The sequence below is a fragment of the Nomascus leucogenys genome, chromosome 21 (assembly GCF_006542625.1).
Source record: "Nomascus leucogenys isolate Asia chromosome 21, Asia_NLE_v1, whole genome shotgun sequence".
Taxonomy (NCBI): domain Eukaryota; kingdom Metazoa; phylum Chordata; class Mammalia; order Primates; family Hylobatidae; genus Nomascus; species Nomascus leucogenys.
The window spans coordinates 56,649,262-56,665,821 of NC_044401.1; the positions used below are offsets into that span (position 1 = coordinate 56,649,262).

The 16,560-nt window shown below is 45.7% G+C and overlaps 1 protein-coding gene across 2 annotated transcripts in view; it reads right to left on the bottom strand.

The window, feature by feature from the left end:
• Positions 1-16,560, bottom strand: part of LMCD1 (LIM and cysteine rich domains 1) — a 66,800-nt gene that overhangs the window by 23,378 nt on the left and 26,862 nt on the right. For both annotated transcript variants that reach the window (XM_030801838.1, XM_030801839.1), the window contains exons 2-3: positions 12,444-12,532; positions 7,804-8,059 (exon numbers count right to left, since the gene is read on the bottom strand). In XM_030801838.1, coding sequence (XP_030657698.1) covers positions 7,804-8,059; positions 12,444-12,532 — 345 coding nt within the window. The remainder of the gene's footprint in view (positions 1-7,803; positions 8,060-12,443; positions 12,533-16,560) is intronic.

The following is a 16,560-nucleotide window of genomic DNA, read 5'->3' on the forward strand; positions in this document are numbered from 1 at the left end:
TTTACCGCCTGGGCAACATTCCTAATTAAAAAAAAAAAAAGTCGACCTTGTCTAAAATCGCTTTTTCTTAGAAAAGTATAATTAAATCATTATGGACATAAGGTATTTCATGGTTTATTAATTAAAAAATATGCAAAGGCAACTTCTAATAGTAGAATCGACAAGGTCTCAGGTCAATAACATTTCCCCATCAATATGACTGGTAACTGTCTGAATATTAATGTGTTCACAAGTAACTGTCCAATTTGGCCTCATTTATATATTTGTTTTTATTGAACATAATTCTTACGCATGGGTGAGTCCCAGGGACGGGGAGATTAGGGGAAGATACAGGTCAGGGCCACAGCCTGAGAAACTGTGAGAGGCAAATTGTTCATCCTGGAAAACCATTTTCCATTTCTGTGCCTGACCCTGACTCTGAACCTTAGCACCCAGTCTCCTGATTCCCATCACCGAGGTGGCCGCTGCTAGGTTCATCCTCCTAGAACCCATCTGGCCCACAGCTTATCACTTGGGGCTGGACTCATTTGGGAATTGTGGGAGTGAACATGGAAATTCATGCTGAAATGCATATTGTACAGATGCTGCTGCTGTCTGATTTTAGGGAGCAGTGGTGAGGAAGCTAGGGTTGTTGTGGGGTGGGGGAGTACAAGTCTAGGGCTTCGTACCTGCTGGGATTCATAGTAAATAAATTCTGGGAAACAGCACAGAAAGGGGAAAGGCAGGTGACCTGAGCTCCTGTGGGACTCAAATTGAGGGGTGGCTGCAGATGCCCCATTGGTCACTCTGCCCTAGATCCCAGAGGACACCTATCTGAGACACCTTCTGGCACTGTAAGCTCACAGCATACCCAGCTAATCCCAGATATGTCTGCACACTTCTGAGTGCTTTTCAAGGTGCTTTCTCAGACACAAGAGACGACCTGGGTGGTGGAGTGTCAGGAAGTCAGGGTTTTAGGTCCAGTCCCCCTGCTGCTCTCTGTGTCAGACCGAGAAAGTATCTCCTGGGCCTCAGTTTCCTCATCTACAAAGTTCAGGGTAGACTATGGAATCCCTAGGGTTCTGACCATCACGAGAAGTCCCTGGCAATCTCGCTCACTGGTCACCACAACCAAGAGAGAGAGAAGAGCAATATCACTAACCCGAGTTTACAGCTCAGGAAAGGGGAAGGAGACGGTGGATTCCTGTCAAAGAGGCCAAGACAGTTCACCAACCACGTGGATGAGCAGAAGCCCCTGTGCATCACACAGCTGCAGAAATATCTGGGAAGGGCTTCTTCCTGACCCCGGTTTAGGAGACTGGGGTATCTGGTAGTTTTCTTCTTGATCAGTATGAAATTACAGGTGGCTTTTAGCACAAATATGTCAGTCAGGAGGTCTGAAGAATCTCAAACTTTAGGGTGCATAAGAATCACTGGGAGACCTTGTGAAAAGTTTTCTGGGTCTATCTTTAGGTTCTGATATAGGAGGTCTGGAGGGCCCTAGAGATGAGCACTTTAAGCCAGGAGTGGTGGCACATGCCTGTAATCTCAGCACTTCCAAGGCTGACCCAGGAGGATTGCTTGAGGCCAGCCTGGGAAACATAGAGAGACCTCATCTCTACAAAATACTAAAAAATCAGCCAGGTGTGGTGGCACATGCCTGTAGACCTGGCTACTTCAGTGGCTGAGGTGGGAGGATTGCTTGAGCTCAGGAGCTTAAGGTTATAGTGAGCTATGATCACACCACTGCAGTCTAGCCTGAGCAACATGTCTCAAAATCTATCTATCTATCTATCTATCTATCTATCTATCTATCATCTATCTATCTATCATCTATCTATCTATCTAATCTATCTGTCTGTCTGTCTCTCTGTCTATCTATCTATCATCTATCTATCTATCATCTGTCTATCAAATCTATCTATCTATCTATCTATCTATCTATCTATCTATCTATCTATCAATCATCTATCAGCAGTTTAACAGTTTCTCCTGGGTGGCTCTGACACAGGACATCCCAGGGTTGGGGCTTCTCTGGGGGCAGTGAGTGGGGAAAGAGGATGTGACCAACAGAGGCAGTGAGAAGTGGCAGCTGGACGGCCAATAGGCGGGGGCAGGCACAGAGCCCTGCAGAGATGCGTTAGGGTGTAGCCTTGGGTGGCAAATTTGCTCATACCGTCCCCTTCCTATTTCTTGCCCAGGGCCTGCCCCTGCTTCCAGAATCTAAAGAAGGATTTTGGAGAAGTGGAAACAAAAGCTTAGCTCACTCTGCTAGAGTGGGGATCAGGCCTGACTAGCATCTTACTAACATCAAGTGCCAAAGCAGCCCCGTCCAGGCTGATTCGGCTCATGGTAGAGTAATTGCCCCTCCTGGGAAGACTGCTGACTTCCCCAGGTTCAGCAGTTGAAGAGATGATAGGAACAGCCAACTCTTAGGGAGGGCTTGCTAGGCTCCAGGCACTCTTCCAAGTGCTTCACACACGTTAACCCATTTAATTCTCACAACAACCCTAGGAGGAAGGTACTAATGTTACCTTTTGGAAAACAGAGGCAGAGAAGTTAAGTAACCTCCCCAAGGTCACACAGCTAGTATGTGATAGAGACAGCTTTGAACCCAGCAGCATGGGTCTAAAGCCCTTCTCTGCTGCCTCTCTAGAAGATGGACGATTTTCCAAGAGGAAAAATGTTCCCCCATCTCTGGAGGCATTTCTTTTTGTCATCATTTCAGAGTGAGCAGGCTGTGTAAGTATCAGGTGGTAACAGGATTCTCCATTCCCTGGATGTGTCTGTTTCTTGCCCAGGGCCTGCACCCTTTTCTTCTGAGCTTTACAATAAATGGTGTGCTAGGGATCCTGGGGCAGCGGCTTCGCCAGCCAGATGTTAGTTGATCCCTGTGTTCACGGTGTCCTTTCACGGCTCTGCACTGGCTTTGGGTGTCTGTGGCTGCAGGGCTAATGTGCTTCCTGGATGGAGCCTTGGAGAAAGGGAGTTTCCCTTCTCAAGGACTCAGTGATCCTTTTGCAGCTCCAAGCTTCAGCTGGGGCTGGGCATGGTGGCTCATGCCTGTAATCCAAGCACTTTGGGAGGCTGAGGCGGGCAGATTGCTTGAGGTCAGGAGTTTGAGACCAGCCTGGCCAACATGGTAAAACCCCATCTCTACTTAAAAACAACAACAAAAAAATTAGCTGGGCATGGTGGTGTGTGCCTATAGTCCCAGCTACTTGGGAAGCTGAGGCATGAGAATCGCTTGAACCCAGGAGGCGGAGGTTGTAGTGAGATCAGATCCTGCCACTGCGACAGAGGAAGACTCAGTCTCAAAAAAAAAAAAAAGCTCCAGCCTCTCTGTCTTTACATTGTCAATGCCACTGCATCCAGCTGCCACTGGTGTGTATTTTGTGATGCCTGGCCTTGCCTGGCTGGTCTGAGACTTCCACCACTGCTCCCTATTCACAAACGTTGCTAATCAAGCCCTTAGAATCCCTCTTAACATAGCCCTCCAAGCAACCACTACTGACTGGCATGGACTTGGGAAGGGGAGGACAGGGACAGAGGTTTGGGCCGGAGTCAACCACCTGGCACTGCTCTGACTCTGAAACAGAATCTCCCAGGTATCTCTCTGATACCTGACTACGTCATAGGAGCTAAATCAGGTTGCCATAACCTTTAGCAGGAGGTGTTTTCTCAGACCAGTTGGAAAGGTTAGTTTAGGTTTTATGTTTTTCCTGAGGACCTTTCTTGATTTTTCTTTTTTCTGAGATGGAGTTTCACTCTTGTTGCCCAGGCTGGAGTGCAGTGGCACAATCTCGGCTCACTGCAACCTCCGCCTCCTGGGCTCAAGTGATTATCCAGCCTCAGCCTCCCAAGTAGCTGGGATTACAGGCGCCTGCTACCACACCCAGCTAATTTTTGTATTTTTAGTAGAGAGGGGTTTCACCATGTTGGTCATACTGGTCTCAAACTGCTGACCTCAGGTGACCCACCCGCCACGGCTTCCCAAAGTGCTAGGATTACAGGCGTGAGCCACTGCACCTGGCCCCCTGAGGACCTTTCTGAGTTACGTGGTGCTCTGCAACCTGGTTGGGACATCTTGGGTGGAGAGGTTCCAAGAATCTGTCTGTATCAGGAAAGAAACTAAAAATGCAAAGCAAAGTGGAAGGTAAGGCACTCCTGTACCCTGGATTAGGCAGTGAAACACACATGGGCTCTGGAATCCGGAGACCCTGTTCTGATTCTTCTCTTCCTGATTCTTCTGCTGACAGCCAAGAACAGTAAATGGGCTTTATCTGACAAGTCAACCCCAGTCCATAGTGGTGACCTAGAGTGCTGTGTGAAGAAGGATCCTGAGGGCTGATAAGCAGTCAATGGGAAACAGTACTCTGACTGACAAGCAATGCCTGCCATGGGTCTGGAAGCAGAGGGTGAGGTATGAGTAAGTGCCACCCCTGCATTGGCTCCTCACGGGCCTCTGTCTGCTCCTCTGTAAAATGAGCCTGTAACATACTCAGCACATAGGGAGTGGTGAGATGCTCATGAGATACATATACAAATGCTCAGTGGATGCTGGTTTCCTTTGTCTTCTCCCTTTTTCCTTCCTCCAAATCCTGGCTAGCTTTCAAAGCCACATTCAAGCTGCTTCCTGCTCATGATAGCCTTCCCTGAAAATGCTAACCCAGGGTATCTGCTCCTTCCTGCCTCCCCTCCCACCTGCCAGTTCGCCTGGTCTGGCCTGGATTGGTAGGGAAGAGCCCAAACTTTGGAGTCAGGGTGGCCTGAGTTCAAGACCTGGCTCTGTCACTTAAATCGGCTGTGGGACATTTGGCTAGCTGCATCGCTGCATCATCTCTCTGAGCCTCAGTTTCCTTCTTTGTAGATGAGGGTAATGATAGTATACTTCTAACAGTGCTGGAAAATTAGATGAGATTGTGCATGGACAGCTCCTAGTATAGTGGCTAGTACACAGTAAATACTTAACAAATATCCACAATTAGGCTTATTGTTGTCAGCATTTGAAGGCTTAAGAATTGCTCAGGCTTTCATTCTGGTTGCAAAGGATGAGAGATAACAAAATTCGGTCCCATTCCCAAAATATAATCAGTCTTGATCATTCAGTAATTAAAAAAAAGTTGGTCAATTCCCACCTATGAGTGAGAACATGCGGTGTTTGGTTTTCTGTCCTTGCGATAGTTTGCTCAGAATGATAGTTTCCAGCTTCATCCATGTCCCTACAAAGGATATGAACTCATCCTTTTTTACGGCTGCACTGAACAATGAGAGCACTTGGACATAGGATGGGGAACGTCACACACCGGGGCCTGTGGTGGGGTAGGGGGTTGGGGGAGGGATAGCATTAGGAGATATACCTAATGTAAATGATGAGTTAATGGGTGCAGCACACCAACATGGCACATGCATTCATATGTAACAAACCTGCACGTTGTGCACATGTACCCTAGAACTTAAAGTATGATAATAATAATAAAAATGTTGGGAAGGTGAGTGGGAAGGGGGAGTTGCCCAATCTCAGAAATGGGACTTGCCCTGGACGCCCAGATGCAGAGCAGACAGACGGGTTCTTTATAGCCATGTGGTTTTATGAGCCAGCATTAATCACTGCCTGACGATGCCTTCCCTTGATTAGTCGGGGGTCAATGTGTTTGGGGTTTTCACCAGCTGGTCCCTGACGCAGCCAGCTCTTTCATGAGCTGCTTGCTTTAGTTTCCACTGACATCCTGGAGACCTGCTTGATAGCTTACCCAGACCTGGGACTGGAGGGAGACCTGAGCTCTGAACTACCAGGCATGTCCTGGCTCTGCTGTTGTTCTGTGGCCACACTCTGTGGCCCGGGACCAGCCCCTGTCTAGCACTAAAAACTTTTGAAGGCCAATTAACCATTCTGTTTTTCCTTACATGTAAAACAACTCTGCCTTACAGGGTGATCGAGTTCATGGATGCTGAAGCGTTCTTTTAAAATGTGCTTTTGTTTATCAAAAAGTACAGATGAAGAAAAAAATCTTAGTCTCTCTTCACTTTATCTGGAAGGGATTTTCCCCCCTTAAGGCAACAGCTTAGAACTGTGCCTCTCAAATTCTCTTTGGCGAAGGATCAAGGTTTGTTTGTTTTTTTACTTATTGCAGAGTGATTTGTGGTCTCTCTCATGTGATTAGAATGTAGTGCATGCCCCATGAGATTTCAGTGTGAGTCTTACCACAGTGGAATTCTGTTCAATGATATGAGTTCTCATCCCATCACACAGTTGCATGTCAAATTGCTGTAACATTTTCCCAACATACATTCTCAATTTCTCTACTTTTTTCATTGGGTCCAGGTCACAAAGACTGTGTGGAACAGCTCCAGTCCACAGAGCATCTCTGGCCTAAAAGGTGACATTGCACTAAGACTCGTCACACCTATCCTGCACCTGGCACCGTCCTGGGTGCAGGGATGTTACAGTTTACAGGACAGGCAGGGTGTCTGCCCTCATATCTAGGCACAGAAAAAAGATAATCTGCTTGCAATAAAAGTTGTTAAAGAAACCAAAAGAAAGAAAAAATGTGATAGGATGGCAGGTGACATCTATTGTAAATTGAATATCTGGAGAAGGACTATTTGGGAAGAGCAAGGAAAGAATCTTTCAGAAAAGGAGCAGGACATGCAAAGGCCCCAAGGAGGGCAGGAGCTTGGTGTGTTCTAGCACTGGAAGGAGGAAGTCGGAGTGTCATAAGGTGTTGAGACGCTGGGAGTGAGAGCACAGTGATGGGAGCCATGGAGGAGCCTGAAGTTTAGGGCCATGAAGGGCTCCCAAGGCACTCCTTTTCTTCTAGCAACTATTCAATTAAATGCCATGCTTGCATTTTTAAAATTGTTGAACCTTCTACAAATTGTATTAACTTACAGAAATCATCCAGCCTCTTGTTACTCCACGTGTGAGGTTCTGGGGACCAGTAGCATCAACATCACCTGGGAGTATGTCAGGCATGCGGTATCTTAGGATGGCCCTAAACTTGCTGGATGCATTTTGATGAGCTCCCCAGGTGATATCTACACATGTTGAGATTATAGGAACCCCGATCTGGTGCATTGGATCTTGAAGGTGGTTGCATGGGGAGTCATTTAAAATGGTCACATCTGATGATTTGGATTCTGTAGTCTGGAGCTTCTGGCTCAATGATCTGGGATGAGACCTGGGTATGGAGACCTTCTGCAGGTCCCGGGGATTCCAGTGAGCAGCTAGGGTGTAACCTTGTGTGAGTCACTTGCTCTCTCTGGACTTGTGTTCTTTCCACCCTCCTCAGGGTTTCTCTGATAATTTACTTGAGATTTCTCTGGTTGCTTTTTTTCAAGGTTGTATAAAACCAGTTTGGTTCTCCCTTCTAAGACCAATAGGTTTCAGCACTTAGGCAGAAGAGAGAACTGTTTCTCTGCTCTCCTACAGGTTTGCAAAGGGCATATCCCAGGCTACTTCGAGGGAAAATGAATATCTTGCAGATGGAGATAAGCACTCAGAATTTTGAGTGATAAACTATCTCCTGTTCAGAAGTGAGGAGCCCAAATGGAAAAATCAATGCCCCTGTACTAGAGCTGCAAGGCCTCTTGGGGTCCATATGAACACCTCTACCCATTTCATGGATAAGGAAAACTGAGGCCCAGATAGTCTTCATTTTTCAACATCACATGATACAAGGGCAGGGCTAAAACCACAGCCACTCCTGTCATTTTTGTGACCTTGATCTCTTGCCACCCCATGTTTGAAGTTCAGAAACACTTGACATGGCTAGTATTTATGAGGATAGGAAAACAACTGCTTGGTTGGGGAAGCTCTCTTACCAGTTTCTGGGTGACTCCAGGGGGAGCCCACTCGTAGGTGATGGTGTCAAAAGTGGGATCTTTCCCAGTGGCAATAGGGTTGGTCATGATCATCCGGTTCCTCTTGTAAATCCGGATGCCGTCCCCGCCTTTCACCCGAGCAGTGAGGGTGGAATACTTGGAGTCCATCAGCAAGCGGCCAATTTTCCGATCGTCTTCTAGGTCGGAGGTTAGGCAGTGGTCCTCTTGGCTGCATTTGCAAGACTTGCATATTTTCCTGGGGGTGGGTGGATGGGGACGAGTGAGATTAACCTCCAGGAAAAAGAGGCAGATTCTCCTGCTAGCAGCATCTACCCTTTTGAAAGCAAGCTAAAACTTTAAGTTGGAAAGGTTAGCAGCAGACAAATGGTAACCTGAGACAAAAAGGCCTTTGGAATTGGGAACTGCATTTGGGAAATGACAGTGTTTGTATTAATCTATCAGTGAGGAATGTAGGATATAACTTGTGCTGGTAAAAAGAGTGGCATGTTTTCCTCCTGGTGGTTGCCACGGCAAAGGCTGATTTGTTCATCAGAGATGCTCTAAAGCTGGGCTGGAGTCTGTGTGGCCCATAGCCTAAACTTGGCCCACAACCTGCTCTTGTAAATAAAGTTTTATTGGAACACAGCCATGACCGTTCATTAACATATTGTCTGTGGTTGATATGGGGCAACAATAGCAGAGTTAGTAGTTACAACGGAGAGTATCTGGCTCACAAAGCCTAAAATATGTACTTAATTTCTGGCCCTTTACAAAAAAAGTTTGCAAACTCCTGCTTTAAAGAATTATTAAAATTGTTTTCCAAGATCATAGCCTCGGAGCTTCAGCAACTTTTAAACACTTTAGCATAAATACTGCCATTAGAATGCAGTGAATATTTTCTTCAAGAAATTTGTGAACAGGACCCAGCAGGGAGAGGGCTCAGAAAACCCCTCTGGCTGCGGAGATGGATGTTTGTTGGGAAGGCTTTGTCAGAAGAAGGAAACACATCCTGGGGAGGGTTCAGATTTACTAAAAAGCCTCATGCTTCTCTTTGACAATTAAAAACAAAAATCTGCGGCTACTTGGTGTCATGCTGTTAAGATTTAGAAATCAAGAGAGTTCCATGGCGTGAGAGGAAAATTGCTCCCCTCCGTTTCCGGCCTGTCACCATGGGCAGCCTGTGCTGGGTCTCAGATGCTGTTCTGTATGCAACTTGAGAGATTGTTAAGTAAAGTGAGCAATGTCAAGGCCAACTGCAGGGATGAGGGAGGCCCACCAAGAGAGGTCACTGCAGCTGAATGATCGGCAAGGCTGAGGGAACCCTCCTTTTCCCTCCTATACTCAGGAGGTAAATATGTCTGACTGAATATCACAAATGTTGATTGTGGGGCTAGTGGGGGCAAGCCTTGATGGTCTGCATTAGTGGTTCTCAACTAAGGTCAATTCTGTCCTGACGGACAGAATTAGCAATGTCTGGAGACATCTTCGATTGTTCCAGTGGGGTAGAGGAGTGCTATTGGTATCTGGTGGGTAGAGGCCAGGGATGCTGCTAAACATTCTACATTCCACAGAATAGCTCCAACAACAAAGAATTGTGAGGCCCAAAATGTCAATTGTGCTGAGAGGTTGGGAACCCCTTACTGAATACGAAGAGAAGAAGGCCTTGTTGTGACCTTTAAGGAGCTTACAGTTGGGATGGGAGAGGGAGAGAAAATCAGATGGAAATTATATAAAGTAGAATACATTCAGGGCAGAAGAGAGTTGCCTATAATCTGGGGGTAGTTCTACTGGCCTGGGCCAGTTCTCCAGGAGATTAGTATGTGTTACATAGAAAAAGGCTTGGTGCTTAGTGGTCATGAGTTTGGAAAACAGTGGGCTAAGGGAGATTAAACACCTCTCTTTAGTGCAAAGCTACTCCTTTGACTTTGATACGGTGATGTGCAGCATGATATTTTGAATGCTACTGGAGAAGCTTGCAGTACAAGTTCACATTTAGTGGGCTGCAATTTGAGAAATGTTAAAATTGACAATCTCAAGGATGTGTTCCAGTAGCAAAAAGGAGAATATGACCCTAAGGGTGCTGCAGGGAATAAATGAGAAGGTTTTCCTTCTCAAAAAAAATTAAATAAATAAAAATAAAAATGGGTTGTTTTGTTTTGCATTTTATTCACAATCAATAATATTCTCTTGCTTATCCCTTTTTAGAGCCAGGCATGAGGAGCCTGCTTCTTTAAAAAGACAGGCACTAGGCAGTATCAGTGGTTGACAAGTGGGGAGTGAGAACAGCAGGGCTGGAAGTGGAAGGAGAAGGAAGAGGCAGAAAGTGAAGGAAATCCTGGCATGGAGGGACACGGAGGAACCTGACTCTTCAGTGTCCCATCTGACCCTCTAACCTCCCCAATACTTTCCATAAATAGAACTAGATTAGGAGGCTGCCCATAGCTTTTTCAGTTAATGTGGAATTTCAGAATGCTAATTAGAGAGGCTAGGAATGCAAAACATTTCAAAACAAAAAAGTTAACAGATCTGAGATGTTCCTTGAAATGGTGTCCACACAATTTCTCCTTTTATTCACACTCTTCATGTGGCCAGGCACATTTCTGGGACTTTATACATGAGGGACACACCCCTCTCACCCCACCCCACTCTTTCCAGGTGCCCAGATTGTAGAGGACACAGGCACACCCCAAAATATCCTCAACGGTATTAAAATGGCCATTTCTGCAATCTGGCATTGGTAATCTGGGACTGAATTCTGTCCTGTGATGATTAGTTGAAGGGCTTTCCTATTAAACCATGTTGGTTGGCACTTTGGTCATTTAAATGTATTTCAAACAATTGAGAGTTTAAAACGTGGAGCATAAAAAAGTTTAACAGGATTTCCCTCCTAAGCTCCTGTGATGTTACTGCTTCAATTTGAGTCTAATTTAAGTCCCTATTTGGATTCTTCAAACCAAGGATGACACCTGATACGCAGGACCTGCAAGCTTCAATCTGTATTTCTTAAAGACAAATTCACTTGATGTTCAAATCATTTGTACGATGACAAGGAAATGGAGGGATTAAAACAATGCTAAGAGACTTCGCTTGTAGCCATGAAAAATAGGGTCCAGAATTGTCCTCTCTTCCTAAACAACTGGAAAACCAGAAAAAATATACCAAACGATCATTTTCAGATGTTGGACAGAAGGGAGCACAGGATTGTGGTCCTTGAGAGAAGGGAAAACTGATTGAATTGACTCGGTGGGTGCATTTAGATAACATTTTCCCCTGGCTCAAGAAGCATGAAAGGAGACTTCCTAGCTGTCTTCAAATTGCTGAGGAGGAATCAACGCTGTCCTGAGATTCTAAGGGAAGATTCAGGACCAGTGGGGTTGAAATGATAAGGAAGTTGACTTTCTTTCCAGGCCAGAAAGACCTCGAATGGCCAAAATAGAAGTGTGGAGAACTCCTCCTAGGAGTGTTTAAATTATAGAAGGAATTTTTGAAGGGGATAGAAGCCTGAGTTGGATGACCTTGAAGGTCCCTAGCAACCAGAAGACAGTGTGAGCTCCTCTGAGGTTGGGAACTGTCAGGGAATGGAGTCAGGGTACAGTGTTCTGCTCTGAAAGCTCATAGCCCTGTGTACTGCAGAACGGTTAGGAGCATGGGATTGGGATTCATGCAGATCTGAGTTCAAATCCTGCCATCTGGTAGTTGTCTCCCCATTGCCTACCTTCAATGTCCTGATCAACAAAATGGAGATACTAATACCTACTGCTTAGGTTTATTTCAACATTTATATAAAAAAGATTTCATTCAGTTCTTACGTAGTTATTTTTATAATTCCCATCTCATAATGGAAGTCAGTATTGCTGTGAAAACACCTTCCAAACTTTGTCCCCTGACTGAGTGCTCAAGGCAACACTACAGCAGTGATGATAAAAAGTCTTTCTTTGCTATGTGCTCCACAGAACTTAACTTTCCTCTCCCAGGGCTGCAGGGACAGACTCACAGTCTGTTCCCTGCACACTCCAGAGGTGCTGTCCACATAGATGCTGACATGAATGCTGCCCAGGGACTTTGCAGTGTGGCAGCCTCATTCTTGTCCTCAGAATCCTCAGTGGAAAAAAAGAAAGAAAACCTCTGCAAATCCAACTCCAGCTGGATCTTATGGTCCTCCTGTGCAGATATGAATACCAGGTCCTGGTTTTTAAGTACTATGGACAGAATGACCTCTCTTTCTGTCCCAGGGGCCGCTCTAGACCAAAACCCATCCACAGCGATGTTGGTGCAGTGTGGGGAGATCAACCCCATCCACCGAACCCCAAAGCATACCCCAAAGGCACAAGGGACCAGCTAACCTCTGCCTGGGTCTTCCCAGAGCAATTCTTGCTGGGCTGGGCTTGGTGGACTCTACCTTGAAATGGTTTAGTAAGTGCTAAACTCCTTCTTCACATCTTTACTGCCCCCGCCACCCTCCCTCAAGGACTTTTTTCGTTTCTGAATTGGACCAAGCAGGAGTGCCTTCCCTCTGCAGCCATCTTTCCCTGACAACACATACAACCAAAGCAGTCTCAGCGAAGAAAGCAACCAGGGTTCCCCGAGAGGACAGCCAAGTAACAAAGGCAGACAGGGACCCTCCTGACAAAATCTGTTACCTCCATGAATGTGGCTCGAAGCCTGAACACGTCCCCTTGCATCCCAAACATGCCACACCTCTTGCTGACTGCAGCTGGCCCAGGGACATCTGGAAAAGGAACAGAAAAGAGGGTGTTTTCCTTCCAAACATCTTGGACCGGAGATGCTTGACCTCTAAAAGACCTGGCATGCTGGCAAAGGGACTGTGTGGGGTTCAAAGGGCTTGAGATCAATAAGCCATCACAAACTGTTTACCGGGAACTGAGAGGACCAAACGGGAACATGGAATGGGGCCAGAGGGTAGGCAATTGTGGAAGGGTGGGGCTCTTCCCAATAAGAATGCAACGGGGGTTCTTTCCCAGCCTCCAGTGCTGTTTCAAAACAGCCAGACTGGTTGGCAACGCCCTGCTGTGAGTGACCATCTATCTATTCCATCCCCCACCCTTACCCACTCTCACTTGTCACTGGAATGGAATCTTCAGTGAGTGTCTCCTCTCCCTCATTTGTGATTTATTGATAGAGTATGACTAAACCAAAGCTACAGGCACAAACAAATGTGCATTCTGCCAAATGTTTATAGCTCGAAGCATAACTTAAATATTTTGCTAAAACATTGAAAAATCACATGAGCACTTAAAATCTCCCATGGAAGGGGAACAACGCACGAGGCAGGTTTTATTACTTGTTACCAGCCAAAGATACCAAAAGTGCATTCCCTGCTGCTGCTGAGGTGTTTAAACCAAAATGGCATCTTCAAACCAGAAGCATCACCTGGGAGCCTGCCAAGAATACAGACCCTCAGACCCGACTCCAGCCTGTTTGAATCAGAATCTGTACTTTAACAAAATTCCCAGGAGATCTGCATTACATTAACATTGGAGAAGAAGTGGGTTAGTAATATGGATCTGCTGGCTGAGAAACTTAGCCAACTCTCCACTGGGGTTGGGGTGGGGACGACTTGGTACAGGGATGTACTTTATTATGATTTCACCTGAAACAGGGCTCAATCAACTAGTAATGTAAAGGGATACGCTTCTTATCCAACAAACATACCATTTATTTAGCATCTACTAGGTACCAGACACAGGAATACAATATAAGACTCAGGTGTGCCCTAGTGGAACTCATGGTTAGCTAGGGGGATATGAAGAGAAAAACACATTCATCTCCTGCTCCTGTAAGGGGCAAGTCTGAGGTAAAGGAAGCTGCATGTTGTGTAGTAAAAAAGGCACGGATTTTGGAGTCTGAGAGACTTGGATTCCAAATTGAGCTTTTCAGTAACTTATTGGCTGCTTGGCCTTGGACATACTAAGCCTCAGTTTCCTTACCTGCCAAGTGGATACAGAGATAATATAGTAACGTGCAGGACCACATTAGGCTCTAGACATGGTAACTGCTTTCATTTTGCCACAGATTTTAGAAGCACAGGAGAAGGTGTTAATAAATTCATATGGGAAACATGAGTTTATTAGAGCAGACTACTTCTTCTTAGAGGAGGTGACTTTGGATTTGGGCTGTGCAAGATGGACAGGCAGAAAAGGGAAAGGAGATGCCTAGCAGAAGGAAGAAAATGTGCAAGGTAAAAAAGGTATGAAAGGCATGCTGAGTAGGGTATGCAATCTGAGCATGTCCTTTGGATGCTACTAGTCTACTCTCTGCATTTAAGAGGGAAAATACAAGCAGTGAAACTTGCGAAGCCATCCTCATTGCCAGTGGTAGAATTCAGACATATGGAAAGAGACAGCTGTCCTTCACAATACTTCTCTTCAGCACCAAATCTTCTCACGATAATGCCTCACTCCATGCCTTCTATTTGGTGACTGCTGTGTACACCACGTCCCCACACACTTTGTCACTTTGTTCAATACATATTTACAGCTTCAGGGAGTGAGAGTCATGTTGCACATATGTGGAGTGTGGAGGGAAGCAGGTTTATATTTAGGCCTATTCAATGCTAGATTCATGTGAAAAGTGAAAATTAAGACAACATCCACTGCTAACTCATTCTCCTAAGCTGGGGAGCTTTCTTTCACAGGTAGGACTTTGCTCCCTAAAGCCACTGGCATATAACCTTGCTCATTTCCACCTCTCCTTCTTGACACCTTCAGTTCTCCTAGTTGAAATGCAGTGATCCTTAGACACTTAATATTGGAGTCACTCAAAGTTTATTTTGGGAGATATACAACTTGTGAATAAGGCTTCATTGTTGGACCATTTCAGATATACTCAGAAGGCTGGAAACTGGAGAGGTAGGTGGAAGCATTTCTAAGTGGCAAATCACCCTGCACACTTCAGCTTTATTGTTCTTCTAATGATAGGCCGATTTAACCCTCATTCTACAAGGGGATTAGTTCTGATGCTTGGCTTGGAGAATGGAGCTGCAATCTGTCTGCAAACTTGGGGTTTGATTTAGAAATAGTGATGTAGGTAGCACAGCAGAGCAGAGCAGAGCACTGGCTGGTGATGCGGGGGTCTGGCCTTTGGGTGCCAACTCTGGCATTTATTAGCTATGTAACTGGAGACGAGTCATTTCTTGCCCAGCCTAAAGCATCTTCTCTGAAAAATAACTACTGGCTTGCACTGGGGCTGCCCACATTCTGTTCTGCAGGATCCTCACTTGGTGAGATGTTACAAAGTGGTTCCTGGTTGAGAGTGGGAGAATTACCTGATCAAATACAAATGGCAGGCACTGGATGTGTAGAGATTCCCGAGCCTTTAACAGGCCAGCCTACGCTAGAAGCAAGAAGTGAGGTAGAGAGCAAGCAGCTGTTTCCGGTTTGGAGACCCAGGCTTTAGTCCCGGGTTTTAGTTCCAGTTTTTCCCCTTTCCTCCGCTGTACTTGAGCAAGTAGGCTTGTTGAGTTCCATGACCTGCGTCATAGGGATAACAAGAATGCAACCTGCCTTGCAGGGTTACCAGGAGGTTAAATGGGATGCTGCCTGAAAAGGGCTTGGCACACACTTATTATGCACTGTGTTTTTTGTTGTTGTTGTCATTAATTACATCTTGTGAAAAAAAGTTTGAGAGACCCCGAATTAGATGTTCTCAACACATTTTTTTTCTAGCTTCAAAATGCTCGGGGACTTCAGAGGAACTATTTTTTCTAAATACACACCCCCTATACTTTCTTATTCTCTACTTTTTTGACTTGTAAAAAGAGTTGCCTCTCTGACTAGGTTTTCCTACAAAACGTAAAAACAAAATAAGCTCACACATGTCCCATACTTAATGATTAACTCATTAAGCAAGGCCATCCCTAGCCCTTTGCCCTCGCGGTGCTCTGCTACCCATCACCTGAAGAGGATCGACGTTAAAATCTCAACAAGCACAAAGAAAGCCCATGCAGTCAGGCAAGTGGAGACGCAGGCGATCTGGCCTAGTTGGGCAAGAACGCTGAACTAAATGGAGGTTCAGGAAGCAGAGAGTTGGCCCTGGTCTCCATCTGCTAGTGGGACGGTTTCCATGGCAACAGAAATATGTGGGAGAGAAAAATAAATAGCCTTGCAAGGAAGAAATTGATTCAGGTCATCAGGCCACACTTGCAGCTAGTTTCCTGGCTGACTGTTTAATGCAATAAATAGTCATTTGTCCACTGCATGCCATTCATCCAGAAGCCAGACAGACCCCACTATCTTCAACACAGAGAGAATGATCTTGTTTACTGAGGAGGGGAAAACATCAGTCAGCCACAGTCCCAAGTGAGATACTGTGGTTTATAAACAGTAGGTTTTTCTGATGTGGGCTCTGTCTCTTGAAAGACGGCACAGTGTCTCACAGTAGCTGAAAATAACGAGTTTAAAAGAAACCATCACTTAAAAAAAGGTTTCTTGGAATGCGGCATCTAATCTGTCCTTTCTCCCGAGAACAGGAAGAAATGTTTTGACGATTTTCCTTGGCTCGGGTTAGTAGGATGTGGTTCATCTGATATTATTGTGAAACTGAATGGTGGCAGGGACTTAAAAGGACTGAGATCAGACCAGGAGACCCCTGGGGATGCAAGGAGCAGGGGCAACTCTGGGACTCCTCTCTCAAGCATTTGCCTTCAGGTGAATCCCAAGGGAAGTCTTGGAGGGAAAAAAAAGTCACCAAGAACAATGTAGGGTTGAGAGGAAGAGGGATGTAAAAGAGAAAATGCAA